Below are 19,243 nucleotides of genomic sequence, written 5' to 3'. Positions count from 1 at the left end.
GAATAAACACTTGGTTTGTTCCAGGGTAAGGAGGAAATCTGAGGACCTCACGAGTTTCATGAATATGGGGGAAAAAGTGACTTGCTGCTTTTGGCTCTGTAGACTTTACCTTTTAGGGTGAAGTGTGCTGGGACTTGAATGTCTATTCTCTTTTGTATTACTTGGTTACATAAAAATTAATCTGCCTGGAAGTTAAATATGCAGGTATGTCTGTTGCAAGAGATATCATGTTAGGTTTAAAGCATCCCTTGTGACTTCATCCTTGGAGATACCCAAAACCTGACTGGGCACAGTCCTGAGTAACCTGTTCTAGCTGACTCTGCTTTGAGCAGCAGGATCAGACCAGGCCATCTCCAGAGGTCTTTTCCAATCTTAATTATTCCATGGTATTGTGACTCAATTTCTTAGTTTGACCCACTCCTCAAATAAGAGTTTTAAACAGGGTAGATTGGTGCCCTCCTCTAATCAACAGTCCAATCAAGTTTCCTAACCAAGAAGAGAAGAGGAAACATGGATGCTTTTCCCCAGAAATGATCCTACTTTTTCTGCAGCCACATACTGATCTGATGGAAGCCAATGGCATGACAAGCCTCCAGTTTAATCCTGCCACACTCACCTTAGTGTGAACTCCTGTTGTTGAGTGTAGTCTGGATGGGACAGACCAGTTTTTCTTTGTGTGCACACATGCTGTTTTTCCATTAATGGATTTTAACTACTTGTGTTCAGTGAAGGAAGCCAGAAGAGGAGTGGGCTGGAAGCATCTCTGGGCTACATCCTGTCTGTAGAAAAGAGGCTGCTGAGAGAGGGAGCAATCCAGCCTGGATGCTCCAGTCACAGAGAGAGCATCCTGGCCTTTCTGGGAAAGGAAAGCTGATGATCTTCACTTCAGGTGGTCAGTTGTCCTTGCAGTGTGGTGTGTCTGTGGAGATCACTCCCAACACTTTTTTTAGGCTGATGAGGTAGGATTGAAATAGATGTGTGTGTGTGATGTTTATTTGTTAGGTGGAAACGAAACCCGCCTGTGGTAATGGTTTGTTTGCAGGTGTTTTGCATCCACATTTGCCTCACTGCAGCTGGCTGTGGCAGTATTGTGAGCTCCTCTCACAGGTTCCCTGTGCTGCTTTAAATTGTTCCAGGGAAAGCAGCATTTAATAGCCAGGTTCCCATCTTGCTGGCCATTTTGATTAGGTGTTGCCCTGCTATAAATTTGGTTACACAAGCCCAGGTTAACGTGGCATGTGGTGTAACTAATAAAATAACTCCGTGCTGGAAGTGAATTGCCCTGGCCCCTGGAGTGGAGGAACACGGGAGTGATGCTTGGATCGGACACACGAAGGCAGTTAGTGCTGGGAATCCTTGCACAAGTGTGTGGGTGCCACTGGAGTTCTCCCCAGTGTGTCCTGGTGAGCTACTGAAATGTTGAGTAACCTCAGGGTTGCTCCCCACAGTCTGTACAGAGATGAGCTCTGAGCCCCTGTGCCCTGCACTGACAGATTGATTTCTCCAAAACTGGCCATTGGGATGGGCACAGGGGCACTTGGGAGCCTTGAGGAGGTGTCAGCCCATACTGAGAGGGGACCAGCCCTTGTGGCCAGTGAACAATACTGAGTTGTGCTTGTCAAGGACATGGCTTCTCCTTTCCTTACCTCTGGGTACTCTGAACTTGCTGCTTTGTTCTGTCTCTAAGGCACTGCCAGGGCTCAATCTATGGCTCCTTATAAACGTGCCAGTGACTTTGAAGTCTCAGGCTTGTCTGAGTACTGATCTTTCAGTTAAACTTGAGACCCTGCTGATCTGATTAATGGCTGTATTGCTGCCAGATCTGAGGAGTAGCCAGGGGACTAATGAAAGTGAAGTCACTTGCACAGCATATGTGGAAAAGGGGAAACCAGGCTTGTTCAGTGTCAGATTAGAACAATCCTGAATCAACCATAGTGTTGGGGTATTTTAGATATTTTTAAGAGCAGTCTAAAACCACAAAATTTTTTTTCTTATTTTGGGATAATGGACTCCTGGGCAGTATAATGTATGCTCAGAGCACTGGAACAGTTCTTATCTCTTAAATTCTCTTATGTAATTTGGCAAACTGATTATACTTGTATAGCTTGTAGTCGTCTTACGTTCCTTTATTAGCTGTGGGGGCACAGATGTGGCATAATTTGCCTGCAGTCTATCTTTGCATAGCTTAGCTATGCCTTTGGGGGAACACAACATTCAAATTTCATTTTCCAAAGTAAACAACCTACAGGAGTGTACCAGCAGATTTTATTATGCAGCTTCTGTACCCTGGTGCACTACCAAAAACACAGTTTCCTTGGAGTTGTATGAATCTCCTTCCTGCCTTTCCAAGCAACCGTTCTGTTATCAGCACTGTTTCTGTCAGCCCTACGAACATAGGCAAAAATATAGAAGCCTGTTGCCACCTTTAGCTTTTCAAGGCTGTAATCCTTTAAAACAGAGGAAGAAGCGACATTTCATCCATCCTGCAAGGAAACAGAGTTTCAAATGACTGGGGTCACCTCCCTCACGCTTCTTCCCACCCCACAAGAGGACAGAGGGTGACAGAAATGGCTACAGTATCAGCTGGTTTCACCAAAATTCGTCTTTATGCAGCTGAAAGCCTTGAAACCTGATAATTTTGTGCAGTGTTATGAATCTTCAGTGAAGCAGTTTTTTTCGTCTGCATACATGTTTGTAACCATGGTTAAGAGCATGTGACTCTAACTTGGACATCAGTTGTGCTTATATTGCCATACCTACACCTGTACAATAATACCAAACACTAGTTTGGAGGGGAGTTTTTGGTGCAGTCTATTCTTTTCCAGTCTCAGAAAACTGTATTCTCCTCATAAACTGAGTCTTTAGTTGCCTCGGGCTTTTCTTGTTGGACAGTGCTCTAGAACCCCATTTCCAAAGCCAACACATTTTCTGCCACTACCAGGGGTGTTCCACCCTATTTATTGTGTTGATAGGAATGGGTGAAGAAGCAGGGGAGATGGAAAAGGATGATCCCAAGTTTTGTTAGTTTTACAGCCTAACAGCCCAAGGAAAGCTTCCACATGAAACTATCAGTCCCCTGACCAGTGGCATTAATATTGCACCTTTTTTCTGGAGATGCTTCTGCATCCAAATATGGTATTTGTTTTTCTCACAGTTTGATCAGGTGGGTTTCTGAGAACCTTTGCACTGTCTCATCCTGCTTCTGTTGCTCGAGTGCTTGAGGTCAGTCCATTTCCAATGTATGATATTTTGATTCTCTGCAAGGAAGCAGAGAATCTACTGTACCCACAAGAAGCTCACTCAGACATGAGCACGAGGCACTTCTCTGCTAATGAGTGCAGGGAAGTGTGAAGCATTGATAGCTCTATGTTTGGCGTCATATGTTTACTAAATGCATCATACTTGCATCACACATAAGTCAAAGGCTACTTAAAACTGATGCTGTTTAATTGGGAAAATGAGTGAGGGTTGGATTTGAGATCAGTGCTGCACTTTGGAGCATCTTCCTTGGGAACAGAAAGCACCAAATTGTGTTTAAAAGATGAAGGAACTGGTTTGCGGGGGGAAGGTTCCTGTTCCTGCTCTTCAAGGCTCAGGGGTGTGATGCTGCTCCTTTGAGACCAACTCTGGCTTTATCCTGATATTCTGGAGAAAGAACTAGAATTTATAAGATACACATGCAGTTAAATTGAATAGTGTAAAAACAAGAATGAGGCAGTCTGGTGTCCTTTCACTTGGAAAAGAACAAGAAAGGCAAACCAGTGATCCCTGTGACCAATGAGGACCTTGACATGACCTTCCCACTCTTCAAAACCCAAACCCCTGCCTGACATCCAGCAAAATATGCAGTTCTTTTCCTTGGGAAGCCTTGGAAAAGAGAGCCTGTCTTAGACCAGGAGAGCTTGATTTGACCTTAGCAGAATGAAGATCAAGAGGGGATGTGACATTGTCTATAAATATATGTGGGAAGGGAGGGAATGCTAAATGTGTAGGTCAGCATCATCACAGGAACAGAGAGGTACAAACTTGGCCTGGAAATGAAAAGAAAACTATTGATCATAAAACCCACTGGCTCAGCAAGAAACATCTGAGGTGGTAACAGGGATGAGACGTAAAGCATGAATAATCTCAGTTGCTACAGCACGGTAAGGCTGGGAAATTGCCCAGTTCTGTCAGCCTCAGATCCTTCTGTCTGCCTTTTGTTCTTCCAAATGAGCATTTCCCAGTTATTCCCTCTAGTTACAGAACATAATTCAGAAGTTACTGTAGAAGCTGCATTCCCACCTGGTGGTGTCAGCCAGGGAAGGGCAATGCCCTTGACAACATGCTTTGACTTCTGGTCACCCAGGCAGCTGGACCAGATGACCCTTGGAGGGTTCTTCCAACTGAAATAGTCTGTTGTATTCTAGAAAATAAACAGGGATGTTACAGAAATGAAAGAGTAAAAGCAGACATTGGTTATTAATTGTGGCCACTCCCAAATATCTGAAGATGGAAGTGTCAGAGGGTTCTCTAGTCTGCCCCATGGAATAGGAAATTTTTCATTACAGTTGGCCAGATCTTTCTGGGTCCATGGGGAAAAGGCTATTTGTGATAATTTCTGGGGGTGTGTATGGGAAAGACAGAGGATTGGAGAGAGTAGACACTTGGATTTTACTTGTAGCTTCCACTGTAATCAGAAACAAATTCTTCACATTTCTCAGTCCTCAAATTGCTGAAAACCAAGTCTTTTTAACAGCAGCATTTGCTTCTGTTAGCATAAACTAATGGTAAATAGATGAATGCTAAATTACTTAATACCAGTCAGGAGCTGGAGGGAGGGTGGTTTGCAGATGTTGGAGCCTCAGAATATTCCATGCAGTTCTCGCTGTTGTCTGACACAGGAGCACCACATGGATTTCCAGGACAGCAGCCACTGTCACGCTCCGGTTCTGCCACCGCTCTTGGTAATTTCCAGTCTGTGGAGCTGTGCTCTGCTGCCAGTCCTCTCCAGCTGACTGAGCCTGAAAGCAGCAGCCGAATGAAGCTGAAGAAATTATTTCTTAAATCAGTATTTTTCTTCTGAAAAAGAGCTCGTCAGTCTGATCCCGGAATTACTACCTGGCTCCAGCTAAGCCTGTCGATATTGTCACAGGTAGCCCTTCCCCTTGCTGCATTGAAAGCTTTTCTGGCCAATGCTCAAACACCAGATGGAGGAATCAGAGATTGTGTAGTTTATTCAGTGTGAGCCTAAGGTCCAGAACTGAATCATCTGCCAGTGGAAATGCTGGAGTGCCCTGAGACAAATCCCCATCTGGGAGCAGCAAAGCAGCACATCAGGCCTGTCGAACCACGCTGGGCAGTTGTTTCCCAGTGCAGTTGTTCTCTGTGCTCACAGGGAGCTTTGCCTGGTGAGGAGGTGCCTGCAGGTGTCCTGCACAAAAGGGAATTTTTGGTCTCTTGGTGGGGGCTCTCAGACCTGCCTGAAGAGAAGGGGGATGCTCGTGGCCCCTTCACAGAGCAACTTTCTCTGGCAGATAGCTGGGGGTTCAGCTGAGAATATCTGCCTCAGACCCCAGGTTTCCTTGCAGATGAATTGCTTTTGTTCAAAGAAGGATGCAGTTAAAAGGACTAGACAGAAAACTACTTGAGGATGAAATGCAAAGAGAGAAGCTTTTATGTGTCCTTGCTGCTAGGAACAAATTCTGCTGAATGTCATCCTTACACTTGTGTTGGATTAAATCTCTGACGAATTCATACCAAGTCTTTTCATGTCCCCACCAGTGCAGCTGTATTTGAGCAGGCTGGTGATGTTGCCTCTGGAAGTGATGACTGCCATCTTTTTCAGAAGCTGCTTGCCAGAGCCTCGGGGAGAGGAGAGTAAAGCACAAACCCACCTCCACCTCTTTCCTGTGACTGATTTCCTAACAGGTTTTCATTTGCCTGAGGCGCTGAGCTTGGCGTGGTGTTTGCTGAGAGAGTCATCTGCTCTGGGTTCGGGAATCGCTGTCTGGCCAATTGAAACTCCTTCAGCCTTTACCGGGAGTCAAATATCCGGCCAAGGAGGGAAGGGGCTGCCTGGTTACTATTTTTAACTTACGTAACAACATGTGCAGCTGGTATTAAGGGATACCCAGAGGGGCGCGTTTGATATTGTGAGTTTTGGTTCCACCATCCTCTGCCTACAGTCAGGATTACTTTTCAAGGTTTTGGTATATTTTGTACCACTTTATTCTGTCTGTCAAAGCTCAGCCAAAATGCTGAACAGGTTATTTGCTTACAATAGATTCCTGTTTCCTGGGAAAAGCTTTCCTTGAATCTGTGAGGGAAATGAATGATGGGAAGCATTAGACACACCAGATTGTGTAATATAGATGCATTTTCATGAAACTGCTAGACTTGATCAGTTGTCTCACAGTTTGTTAGTTGCTAAGGGTTGGATTTTGCTTTGCTTTTTAAAGTAGTTATTTTTACTGAGCATTGTGGAGCATGCCAGAGTGCAAAGGGTGGGTATTCTTATCTTGGAAAGATTTAGATGAGTAAATTTATTATGGGTTAATACTAAACTAAGTTTAAGATATGGTCAAATTAAGAACTCCAAAATGTAAGGCACAGCAAGAGAGTGTTGAAGGAAAGGCCAAGAGAGAGGTTTATTTTTTTCCCCTCTGAGAATAAAGTCATGTCTGCAGGAATGGGAGCTGGGAGAGGTCATAGAGGAGTTTTGTGGGACCTGTGGAACAGACCTCAACTAAATGATCCAATTATGAATTTATGAAATAAAAGTTGTAGGATGATTGTGGCCTATGTTTTTTCTTTCTGTGATCTAACAAATTTGGATTTAGCATTATGTCCATTGAGCACATTCAGTATCTTTTCTGTTACCCAGAAGCCCCGAGCCTTAACAGTGCCAAATGAGATCTACCATGATCTGAGGTGTCACTCTGCATTGATCTGACCATGACTGGCTCCTTTTGGCTCCTTCCCAGTCCTGCTTTGTGCCCTGGTCAGACTCTACTCAGTCAGGAGTGCTCTGGCTCAGGTGTGCCATTCTCTGCCTCTGCAACATGAAATGAAATTGCTTAATTCTCCATCGTGGTCTCAGCTAGTGACCAGCATGGGAGGACAGTACGTGCCTGTGGGGCATCAGGAAACAGCCTGACAGAACCTGGGGCGAGTTTGTTGCTATTTCTGATTTGAGATGTATGGAGAGACTGCACAGCACGAACTCTGAAGGAGAAAGGAGGGCTGGGGGGAGTGTTTGAGTTACACTATCTGGGCACACCCATGAACGGGAATAAACACACTGTGGGATTTTCATTGGCAGCAGTGAGGCCTTGACTCGAGGGGGTCAGCCTGCTGGTGGGCTGGGGGTTTGTCAGCCATGCATGGGATAGCTGGGATGTGGGGTGGGAATAGATTAACAGGGACAAGAGGCTGGTCCTCACTACACATGAGATTTTGAAAGGCTGTTCCTGGTTGGACTTTTCTTGTTAAAGGAAATGAGGTGGCAACTCTCGAAGGCTGCATTTTAGGTACAATTTTTTTTGGTGTTTTTTTGAGCTCTGTGTGTGTATTTACCTCATAATTATAAAGGCTGAGGTTGCACCCACAAGTTGTATCATGGTCCCAAGCCCTTCCTGGACTTGTTCTAGAATAAAGCTTGGGATTTGTTTTGCTTTTAAAGTACAGCAGTCTCAAAATGAAGTGGTTTGAGGATTGGAGAGATCTTTATAACTCATTTATTCCAATGTCTGTTTACTGAGATTTCGTGGGTCCCAAAAGATTCTTGCAAGATCTGTAGTAGGAAAAAGATTCCAAAATTTTTAACTTCTGCTTTCTATATTCAGTCTTGATCCACAGAAAAAGGTTATACATTTGTTAAGTAATGTTTGAACTACTCTGTGCAGTGCACTCGATCTGTGATGCCGTTCCAAGTTCACTGTGTGTGAAGGGCAGAATTAGGAATCGTTTAATCCTGTTTTCTAACTCCCTTGTCCTCCACCACTTCCCTTGAGGAAGTGCCTGCCTCTTTTCCACACCCATAACAGCTGAATGTTGGAAGCAGCACAAATAAAACTTGCTTTCCAATGTTCATTTTTAATGTCTGTAACTGGAATATTTGTTCTTTGTTTTGTGAGGGTCTGGATTTGCCAAACCACTGAGGAGTGAGCCTTGAAGTTAAAAGCCCAGGCAACCATCTGCTGTGATAAAATAAATGCTGGCACAATTGACCAGCCTTTGAACTTGCTTCTGAGGTGCTGTTTCTCTTGATGACCCAAATCAAGGTGGCTTTGGTAAATTCAGCCTAGTCTGGACCCCGTGATTCTAAGTGATCAGTAATTTGACCTGTGTAAGGGAGAATTAGGTAATAAAAAGGAAAACTGAAGTACCTAAATGTAGACAAGTCCACATAGAGTAGAAACCAAGCACGTACTACATACATTAGCTGCTAGACATTTTAATTCTTCAGATCTCATGAACCATTTTATGTGCTCATTAAAGAATGGTACTTTTATTCCTTTTGTCTCTTGCAGGTCATGTGGTTCTGTCTCTTTGTTCCTGTGTCTTTCCTGCTTTTTGATGACTTTTCTGGTCACTGCAGTCTGTGTTTTGGTACCAGGTTCTAATGGATTGAAGCCTTCACTTGTGTAAATTTTTACAAATGTGTTCATATGAGTTTCATTAGAGAATTTCTTTTATGAGATTTTTTTTCTTCTAAATACGAATACAGTCTAATTTGTTTTCTCCCTGTGTCATGGAATGGCTTGGGGTGGTCAGTGCTCTGGCAGAGTGTGGAGGCCTCAGAGGACTTGGCTCTCTGGGATGCAGAGGTTGTTACAGTGTGTTTGCAGCCTCCAGCCTTAGTTCTGCTCAGAATTTCTAATTTTCTTGTTCTCTTATGTTCAGTAAAGCCTTTTTGAAAACTGATGTTTCTTGTGGCATACGTAGCATGTTGGCTTGGGAAAAGGAATGGATCCATGTTCCATATGGTGTCAAAAGCTGGTATGTGTGGCTGTGCTAAGGTGACTGACTTATTTTATCCATGTTTGAAGTCATAAAGTTTTGTTAAAGTGTCATTCCAGTCATTTCTGAGAGGCTCTTTTTTGTTTTAACTGGGAGTTTTGCTTGGGTTATTAGGTAGTGTTTGCAGAATTCTGGGAAAGTCCAGCTCGTAAAACTGGGTGGAAACAAACTTTAGTATGGCTTTCTGTGTTGAATTGTAACATCAGGAACAGCTTCAAAGCACTTCAGATGGGGGACTGACATCCAACCTCCTTGCTTTGTTAAATGGTGGAGTGTTTGAACCTGGTAGTGAAGTCACCTGCACTGTGTGGAAGTGACTGTACCCCTGCCTTCAAGTGGGTGTGTGGCTCATGGAAACGCCCCTGCCCTGACTGACCACAGCTCTGGGGGGTGTTGGAAATTCTTGTGGGCTCAGGGCTCCCTGTACTGAAACAGATGGATTTGTGTTCTGGGGACTTGTGCTTTCTCCAGGGGATTTGTGGGAGCTGCGTGGCTTTCACCACCGAGGTGACAAATGGAGCCTTTGCTGCCATGTGTTGGTTTGGGGAGGCCTGGGAAGGGAAGTGTGGCTCGTGTGTCTTGCTGTGTTAATGGCCACGCTCCATAAAGTTTGCTGTGGGAGTTCTGATTCCAATGAGATGTGGCACTTTTTAACATTGGAATAAGAGCGTGTTTGTTTTCAGAAATAAATGTTATTGTGGTGTGCATGTAGAGTACCATGTGGTCCTTCACAGCACAGTGGCAGTTCAAAGGCATAAGAATGTTCCCAACTTCCCAAACACAGCTCGTGAGTTGGTGCTGGTGAGAAGGGATCACTGCCTTGGTCACTGTCACCCAGTGTCGAGATGTGAGGTGAGGGATCTCCCTTGGACGTGGCAGTGTCAGGCAGTTAAACTATTAACTCTTCTTGAAGCTTGTCTTGCAGTTTGACACCTACCCAGATTGCCCACTGTTATTCCCTTATCCTATAAGGGGACACTTACCTCTTCCCTAGTGTAATTTCCTTTCTTATTTTTTTTCTTCCAGGGAAGAGAGGGGATCTGTTTCTTGGTCTTTTTCTTTATTTTGTGTTCATTCAGTCTGCGGACTGCTGTGCTCAAAGAGTCACATATGGCAGAGCAGCAGCAAAGTGTGATTTTTGAATTCATGTAGATAAAAGGTTGTATTTTGTAGGTCAGATGCTTTCAGTAGTCATGTTGTGGCGCTTAAGAAATGGTTGGTAATAAGCAGCATACACATTTTTCTTCTGTACCTTGATATGAACTTGGAAACCAAAATAATTCCTGTAAGTGCCTCTGTATTTGTATGTTTCCATGTTCTTGGATATAATTTGCGTCTCTTCTCAAATCATTACTGGGTTGAGTTTTTCATGACATGAGAATTCTAAGAGCTGTTTGTTTATGTGCTAAGAACGAGTTCTTGTATCTGCAACCAAGTTCATTTTTGGTTTCTCTTTCTCCCACTTTTGGCTTAGCTTGGGAGGGAGGATAAGCAGGACAGAGGTGAATACTCAAAAGACTCACTCCCATGTGGGGGGGCAGAAGTCCACCAAAGTAGGTTTGATGAGTCTGGTAAAACACAAACATCTTTTAGACAGCATATTTGCTTGAGTCTTGACTTTCATGAACGGGAGCAGATTTAAATAATGTCTCAAAACACACTGTGGACAGTGCTGGAATGCCCCTTTTCCATCTGGTATAAAAGGGAAGCTGCAAACAATGGCAACCACGCCTCTGCCCTCCTGCCTTCCCATTCTTTGTCTGCATAATATAAAGCTAAAATAGTTGCCAGTTTTGGCTTTAGCGTTTCTTGTCAAAATTATCCTTTTTTGCCATTTGTTCCATGGTCTTACCACTGCCCTGAAGCTGCACTTCTTGATACCTGTGATCACTTGGAAACTCTTGGACATATTGTAGCAAAGTCCACTTCTTCAGTTTTAGCTAAAAGTAAAGTAAATTAAATCCTGGAAATGAAAACAGAGCTTTTTCATTTGTTGGAATGAAGATTTTTAGTGTGGTTTCCTAAAGGAGGGAGGCTTGAGGGATTGAGCTGTTTGTCCATCTGCTTTTCAGTTCATCCTTAATAACTCTGGGACAATTTCATCCAGATTTGATGAGGGGAAACAGTCTCAAAGGTAGTTGCTTTCCTACAGGCAAACTGGAGGCTGGGTGGAGGAGAGACATAAATAGGTGTCCCCTCTGTCTGCAGCATAAGTTTAACAATAATCTGTGTTTAGGCTTTGGGCAGCCAAGTTGGTGTCCCGGTCCCCTGGGCACTGCAGGGATCTCGGAGTCTCCAGAGCGTGTTGCTGTCTTGCCGAGGCAGAAGCTGAGGGGCCATTGTAGGGAGACAAGGGCATAGGGAATGTTGCTGGGGAACTGGAAATTTTAGGGAAAGGATGAAATCAGTGGAAATTGGGGCTATTGGAGGGCTCGTTAATTTTATGATTGCTTTCAGATTCTGTATGATGCTCCTGCAGCTTCTTGATCCCTGCTTTCTCAGAGATCTGCCTGCCCAGGGTGCCTCTGTGGTGTTTGCCTGGCTGTGAAATAACCCAAATGTAAGAAAGCACTTACATTGTGATCGAAGAAACTCAGCATTCTGAAGTGCAGCTGGGCAGCTACTTTGGCAAATGTTTCATTCAACCCTGTTTTAGGCTAGACAGGACAAGCAGTGAATATAGATGGAATTAACTCAATAGTTCCTGATGGGGTGAAAAAACCAACAGGAGAAGATTGCTGAAAAATACATTCCTGTAATATTTTATTTTTTTCCAGGCTCAAGTCATTATTTGAATGAGCACTTTTAGCAAAGTTAGAATGGAAAATGTAGAGGGGGGTGGTGACTCCTACAGTGGGTGTTTATTTGCCTGGAATATGTGAGCGCTGCGTTTGCAACACTTGGGGCAGCACTTCAGTTTGTACAACCAAATTCATTCTGTGTAGCGTCTGCACAGTCTCCTCTTAACTCCTACCTTGTGGCAGAAATAGGGCACTGGGGTTTCTTTCTTGTGTACACATTTGGTGAAATATTCATATTCCTGCATCCGTGGTGACTGTGGGAAGGAACTACCACCTGGAATTACTCACTGCCTGCGCCTGTTTTTCATTGGTTTGTTTTGTCCTGGGCAAGTGCTGGAGATCCCGAGTGTACTTTCAGCTGTGAGTCAGTGACAACCTCATGCTATTATTGTAAATAGCAACACAAACCCTGTTCCTGCCTGCGTTTTTCCACGGCCTTTGTCTTTCTCGCCCAACGCCGCAGCCAAGGAATTCACAGAGCTTCTGAGTCAGCAATCAGCTGCCTCCAGACAAATCATGCAAGATACTGCAGACTTGCAGAACAGCCAGCAGGGCATACAGATACCCTGGAAACCTGGCAAATAGTTCCTGCCTGCCCTTGCTTTCCTTCTGTAATTTCCATGTTCTCTGACATGTTGCTGGCAGGTTCCAAGGGCTTTGGGTGTTTACATTAGGAATGCAGAGTTCTAGGGAGTGACTTGCAGTGCTGACTGAAGCCTCGGTGTTTGACCTGTGGGCATAACTGACTTCCCAGCCCGTGTGGAGCGGTATGTCGGCTGAGCTGCTGTGCTGACGTGCCCCTCGGGATGTGCTGGCTAAAATGACCTGCTTTCTGCAGGTTCGTCTCCTGGCTTGGCCAACCTTGAACACAAAGCAGTAAGTTCCTAGAATGAAAATAAGATGGGTTTTAACTTTGGGATCTCCCTGAGCAGTGCAGAACCAGTGCTGTCTCACTGCTTTGGTGAAAAATACAGGAGAAGGAAGAATAAGAAATGATCCTTATGCTGTCCTTACATCTGGATATCATCAGCAGTGGACTGTGGACTAAAAGGCCTAAATTGTGACTCTGTTTAATTCAGGTCATGTAACTTTTATTGCTTTTTAAGAAGTCTCAATCATCCGAAGTGCTGCTGTAAAGGGAGTGTTTGGGTGGTAGAGTGGGGTGCAGGAAGTGGGGGGATAAGAAATAGTATTGAGCATGAAAGGTTGTGCTGGTTAATGAGACATGTGACTTTATGCTGTTGATATGTTATTGTGATTGTATTACACAGACACACTGAAACTGCTTCAGTGTTAGAGGTGTTTCGTTGGAGTTCATCATAATATTATTCTTGATAAGGCAAGAGGAGACACAGGCTTTCAGTACCTAACTGGGCTATCAGAGAGCTGGAGGGGGACTTTTCACAAGGGCACGTAGTGATAAGACAAGAGAGGTGGATTCAAATTGTAAGAGGGCAGGTTTAGATCGGATATTAGGAAGAAATTCTCCCTGTGAGGGTGCTGAGGCACTGGAACAGGTTGGCCAGAGAAGTAGTGGGTGCTCCATCCCTGGAAGTGTTCAAGGCCAGGTTGGATGGGGCTCTGGACAACCTGGTCTATTGGAAGGTGTCCCTGCCCATGGCAGGGGGGTTGGAACTACATGATTTTGAGGTGCCTTCCAGTCTAAACCGTGCTGTGATTGTGTGACAGACTGCCATAATGCAGTGACTTCCCTGAGGCGCCAGCCTGGAACACGTTTCCAGCTTCTCAACAGTGAAGTTAAGATTAAAAATAAGGAAGGCAGTTCCATCCATCTTAGTGAGCAGTACTGATACGGACATGGCCAGTTGAAAAACAACTTCATGTGTGCTGGAGTCCTCTGAGACAGTTGTCCTAATAAAGTTAGAATCGCATTCTGTGATATAACCCATTGTTTTACTGGGGCTTCTGTAGGAAATTTTTTAAAACAGAACTACAGTTTGTGGCTGTATGTAAAGGTGTTCAGGTCTCCTTTGCTATTTCTAAACGTGAGCAATAAATACCATGTTAGGATAAAAAGCAGGAGTGCCCAAATAAGCTGCTGCAGAGCTGTCCTGCAGGAGGGGAAGAGACATGAGCTGTAATGTTTGACTTGTCTTTCTGTCTGCTGGAAGCAGGAAAAGAGCTGGTGAGAATCTAAAAAGTTTTATCCAAGGCCACATATTTCCTTTTTTACCTTAATGCCCTTTGCAAAAAAACAAAGGACAAAAAGCACCTCAGAAGGGCTTTCACTTCCAAAGTTCCCATGCTGCTTTCCCACCTGAAGGCAAACAGAAGCTGTTCTTTCTTAGAGAGCAGCGTGATCTAGTCTATGTATGTGCTTAGTATTATGTATAAAAGGAAGAAAAAGGTTCGTTATTTATAAAAGAAAGAGGGAGAAGAAGAGAAAATACCTACTCTTTAAACAAAATCTCTCGCTGTGATCCAAACAATTAATTCTGTAGGTCTGTGGGCTGCTTCTGAGGGATCCCAGAAAGGCAGAGCTCAGGAGAGTGTGTTTAATCTGCCTTAGCAGATTAATCTGCCTTAGCAGATTAAACTAGACCCCAACTACCTAAAATTTTGTATGGCCCTGCATATCAAAAGAAGTTAAAAACCACAGAACAGAGGAATTAGTGTGAGAATCTTACAAGGATCATGCACAGCCAAGATTCACTCCTGAGCTGCGCACTTACTGACAGAAATACATGCACAGGCTTTAGGTGAGGGAAATGTTTGTGGCGCTTGATGCAACACAGACAGGCTTTATTTTCAGTCTTGACATATTTTCTTAGGCCATTGATTGGTCCTAGCAGGTTTGACTTCCTTTTAGGATCACAGTAGCCATCACTGTACAAAAAGTAGCATTTGCAAGGATACTTTATCAGCTGGTGCTATGCCATCCTCTCTCCTCTTTTCTGTTTATCGCAAGCAAAGTGAAGGAACCAGAGTTTATTTTACTGATGCAGTACCAGCTCTTGAAGTACTTTGTGGTAGTAGTGTCTTTAGGACCAGCACATAACCATTCCTGTGCTGTTACACAGTAACTGTGCCATCAGTGGATCTGCATCTTTTGTTCTGCATCCTCTGCCCTCTTCCAGACATCCTGTAACATCTGCCAGTTTACTTGTGGCTTGTCTGCTGTTCATGTGAAATGAGTTTTGATTCAACTTTCAAGGGACTGTCTCAGGTTGAAGTGGTTTTTGCTTTAGCAGAGGTGATATTTGCTGCTGTCTGCAGTGAGGCTCAGTGAGCTTTGGAAGGCTCTGCTTTAGTCAGCTGAGTCAGAAATCCTCCAGACATCAATCAGTTGCCTTACTTAGGACTGGTGCATTATTAGTGACTGAGAATCTGGACTCTCAGTTCTGCAGGCTTAGACAAAATTTTGGAAAGAGAAGGAAAGAGCAAGCTCAGTTACGTTTTCTTCCTTTTATCTTGTAGGTTGAGGATGCCCGTAAGCCAGAGGTGAAAGTGGCTCAGCAGAGCAACATCAGGAAGTCTGGCAGAGCAGCAGAGAAGAGCTGCCCCCCAGGGCAGTGTGAAGCATGGAGGAGAGCAAGAACGAGAAGGTGAACCAGGCCCATGTTCTCTTCGACAGATTTGTCCAGGCTTCCACCTGCAAGGGGACTCTCAAGGCTTTCCAAGAGCTCTGTGACTACTTAGAACTCAAGCCGAAGGACTATCGTTCCTTCTATCACAAACTCAAATCCAAGCTCAATTACTGGAAAGCCAAAGCCTTATGGGCCAAATTGGATAAAAGGGGCAGCCACAAGGACTACAAGAAGGGGAAAGCGTGCGCCAACACGAAGGTAAGAGATGTGGTCACCATGGTGGAAACAACTATTGCCCAGCTGGTCTCTGGAACACACAATAACAATGTCTGGATGTAAGAAGATGTTTGCCTGATGGCAACTCTGAGGCTGGGGAAGACCCAGGAATGTTCTCACACACATATTTCCAATATAGACACAATTGCTTAGCATTTGACCAGCAATTAACAATTCAGTTGCCACTGTGAGATTTGACTGCCCACCTGAATATTTGTCATTTATTCAGGAGAAGCAGCCTGCAAGTTCCTGTGTTGGACATGTTTGTGGCATCAGTGCTGTAGGTGGCTTAGGAAATTAATTGGTAAACTTTTAATCTTGGTAGAATTTATTTTGCATTTTTTACTAGTCAGTAGCAGAGACGTGCCATTGGAGTCTGGATACAAAATATGCATGTTTGGAAATTTCCAGTTTTACTTAGAAAATTCTGACTCTCTCAAGAAAAATAAACTTTCCTGCCAATTTGGCAAAATATCCTATTTCCCATTACTTTGAAAACGATAATTTATGTTCTAGATTCAAAGAAGAAAAAAAGTGCTGTGGAAACTCATACCAATTCCTTTTAAAAGGTTGGTATGTGTAGTATTTACTGCAGAAATTCCTGCTTTTACATACACACACAGACCAATTTTTTAAAAACCTGAATTATTGGGAACCACCATGAAGGTGCTGCACCCTGGTTGGACTTATTGCTTTGTTTTGTTCTTACTGAAAGCAGTTGTTTATATCAAAAACTGAATAGAATATGTTGGTTTTGCAACTAATCAGGCATTCTTCCTTTTTTAAAAAACACAAACCGTGCAGAGTATTATAAAATTAAAAGGAGATTCTGCCCTCCTTTACTGAGAACAACAGGTGCTGCTGCTGCTTTTGAATATTCACCTTTTGAGAAAAGAAAATATTTTAATTGGAAGAATAAATGTTTAGAGCTTCATTTGCTTGTGTTGGGCTTGAATTGACAACTAGGGAGCCATAAGGAAATGTCAGAAAGGCAGAGATTTTAGCTTGGACAAAAAGTAGCCAACCCTTGAGTTGGGGAGGTTCTGTAAATCAGGAGCACTGACAGCTGATGGAACCAGTGTCTGTGAACGAGGTGATGCAAAGGCAGTTTGCAGAGGGACTGTCACACAAAAGACAACGGGGAGGCCCCATGGGAAGTTGGTAGTGAGAGAAATGAGGGAAGTCCTTCAGACAGTGCTCTGAAAGAGTATCTGAAGATGGAGAGGGGTACTGTCTTAAAAAAATCTGACAAGGATGTGCTTTGATGAAATACATGTAGCCAACTGCCTTTAATAAATTAAAGATGGCACATGCCTTTGCCCCTACCCAGAAACACGGGATTGGATCGGGGATTCACAGCATTTTGAGTAGTTACACTCGTAGCTTGGAGAAAGTGAAATGTAGTTTTAAAAAAATTGGATATATTCTTTTTATATTTTCGTGTATGTTTCTATTAATTGCTTGTTTCCTATTCTAGTAGTATCTGCTATTAAATGTTTATATGTAATTCCTAAGAGATAATCATAACTGTTCCAATCAGAAGCCTTTTGAGAACTGAATCATATCTGATTTGAAGTTCCCTAATTCACTTAGTTTTTTATTCCCAGTGTTTAATGTAATTTGCAAACCACTGATTGAAAGATACAGAAATTTAAGTGGGCATGTGGAGATGATAGAATTTAAAATAAAGTTTAGGGGTTTACTCATGTTGTCAGAACAGAAGTTGGTCATTTCTTTAGAAAGTTTGGCTGTTGTACCCTTGGAACATACACGGGTTCTGACGTTCTCATCTTCTATGGCATAGCTCTTAATTTGCAGTTTGATAATTGGCGAGGGACGAGATGCTGTGCCTGGAGCTGGGCACTTTGTGCACATGGCCAGTGTCCTGGTTTACCAGAATTCAGATAATGAGAGTTCATGAAAGCTGTGATGGGCTGTTCAAATGTAAACAGTTACAAATGGTGCTCTCTCTTCATTGGTTATACAGAGAATACAGGATTTCAGTTTGCCTTTCATGTTCCATTGCCATGGTGTTGTTACTGGAAACTCAATATAATCTGCCTGAAAGATCTTGAGCAAGAAGTGTTTCTGAGGGGTGAGACAGCTCCAGTGCAGGGAGTTGCAGGAATTGCTTGGAGTCATTGAGGGGAAGGGGGAGAAGGAGCAACAGTAGCTGCCTGTGTTTGTCTGTTCTTGGCATCTCGTGTGGTTACTGTGGTCTGAGGGAGTATCAGCAGGTGGGTTTGTACAAGAGATCTGTAACTGAGAGAAGCGTTAGAGGTAAAAAATAATCTTTTCTTCTATTTTTAATCGTTCTTAAATCTTGTTATGTTTTATAACAATATAATTTAATGGTTTTGTGATGTTAAAAAAAAAAGACAATTTTGACCATTAATTGCTTCAACATAACCTAGATGTTGTTAACCACATCCTTCTGTTGGGCAGGGGGAAAGTTACAAAGAACAACAACAACAAAAAGGTTTCTTTGACAAAATTGGAGGCAATTGTTTTATAATTTGATTATGTAGGCCTGAGTTTGAATAGTCTGATTTTAGTACAATTCCTTTGCTACTGTGTACTCATCGTAACTATTTCATATGTGGAAAGTTACCAAAGAATAAAAGTCACCCAACTCACTTGTATTCTTGCTGTTTATTGAATCCAGGCGCTTTCAAGACTGTAGTTTGTCAGCCAAGCAAAATTATTGCTTGGATAAATATTATACACTCAGCTGATTTTCTTTAAAGTTTAAAGAAAGACCAAATGCTATTTGAGAGTTACTTATCCACAAATAAAACAATATAAAATTGGAAGAATATATTAGGTCCTAATTGAGTATCCCTTTTAAGAAATTACAATACAGCCATCTATTCAGTATACAAATCTATTCAGGAATTTATTAGTGCATGGGTTGGGCTTGCCTTTTGTCCCAGATGTGTCCAGGTTCCTGGAGCTACTAAAGAGGCAGTGGTGTTATGTATTCCCTTCCCTTTCCTCCAGACTTGGATCTCTGCCCTCAGATTTATGTGACTGCTTATCTTACATAGTAGTCTTATTTTGAATTTGCATGTCGGTTATTGTGTCATCACTGGTGTAAGTTGTACTGATTTTTCATCATTCAGGCTTTATATTTGCCAGGTTCGTGTTATTGCAGAATTTGTGCCCCAGTGAATGTGGTGAGAATGTGGCAGCCTGTAAAAATTACCAGATGGAACTGACCAACAAACACTGTTTTACTTTGGGATAGGCTGTTTATCAGATTATTGGGTTCTGCTTAAGTTCTGGCATACTTGAGAATTTCCCAAGGAGCTTAGTTGTCCAGCCATAAGGATATGTAAGGATCTGGAAAATAACCAAGTGGCAGCAGCAGTCACCTTTGTGACTGCTCTTTATTCTGGGGATATGGTTTATACTTGATAGAAATCAAAGTGCAATAACGATATGACAAAATGGACTGTGTACTGTGTTTAAGTGAAGTCACCAACAGTGGCTTTCGCTGTGGACCTCGGTTTCTGCGGGTAAGAATTATCAGCTGGCTATCTTGGCTTTTAATCATAAAAGAAATTTTGGTCTTTCATTTCTGCGAAAGTAGAAAGTCAACACCAGACATGCACA

At 43.1% G+C, this 19,243-nt stretch overlaps 1 protein-coding gene across 2 annotated transcripts in view; it reads left to right on the top strand.

Annotated features, from left to right (window-relative positions):
* MICAL3 (microtubule associated monooxygenase, calponin and LIM domain containing 3) overlaps window positions 1–19,243 on the top strand; it is a 167,793-nt gene that overhangs the window by 42,944 nt on the left and 105,606 nt on the right. For both annotated transcript variants that reach the window (XM_071551272.1, XM_071551273.1), the window contains exon 2: window positions 15,243–15,610. In XM_071551272.1, coding sequence (XP_071407373.1) covers window positions 15,347–15,610 — 264 coding nt within the window. In that variant the 5' untranslated portion in view covers window positions 15,243–15,346. The remainder of the gene's footprint in view (window positions 1–15,242; window positions 15,611–19,243) is intronic.

This window comes from Pithys albifrons, chromosome 3 (genome assembly GCF_047495875.1).
Source record: "Pithys albifrons albifrons isolate INPA30051 chromosome 3, PitAlb_v1, whole genome shotgun sequence".
Classification (NCBI taxonomy): domain Eukaryota; kingdom Metazoa; phylum Chordata; class Aves; order Passeriformes; family Thamnophilidae; genus Pithys; species Pithys albifrons.
The sequence above is the reverse complement of the archived record's forward strand: the minus strand, read 5'-3'. Positions and strand labels throughout refer to the sequence as shown.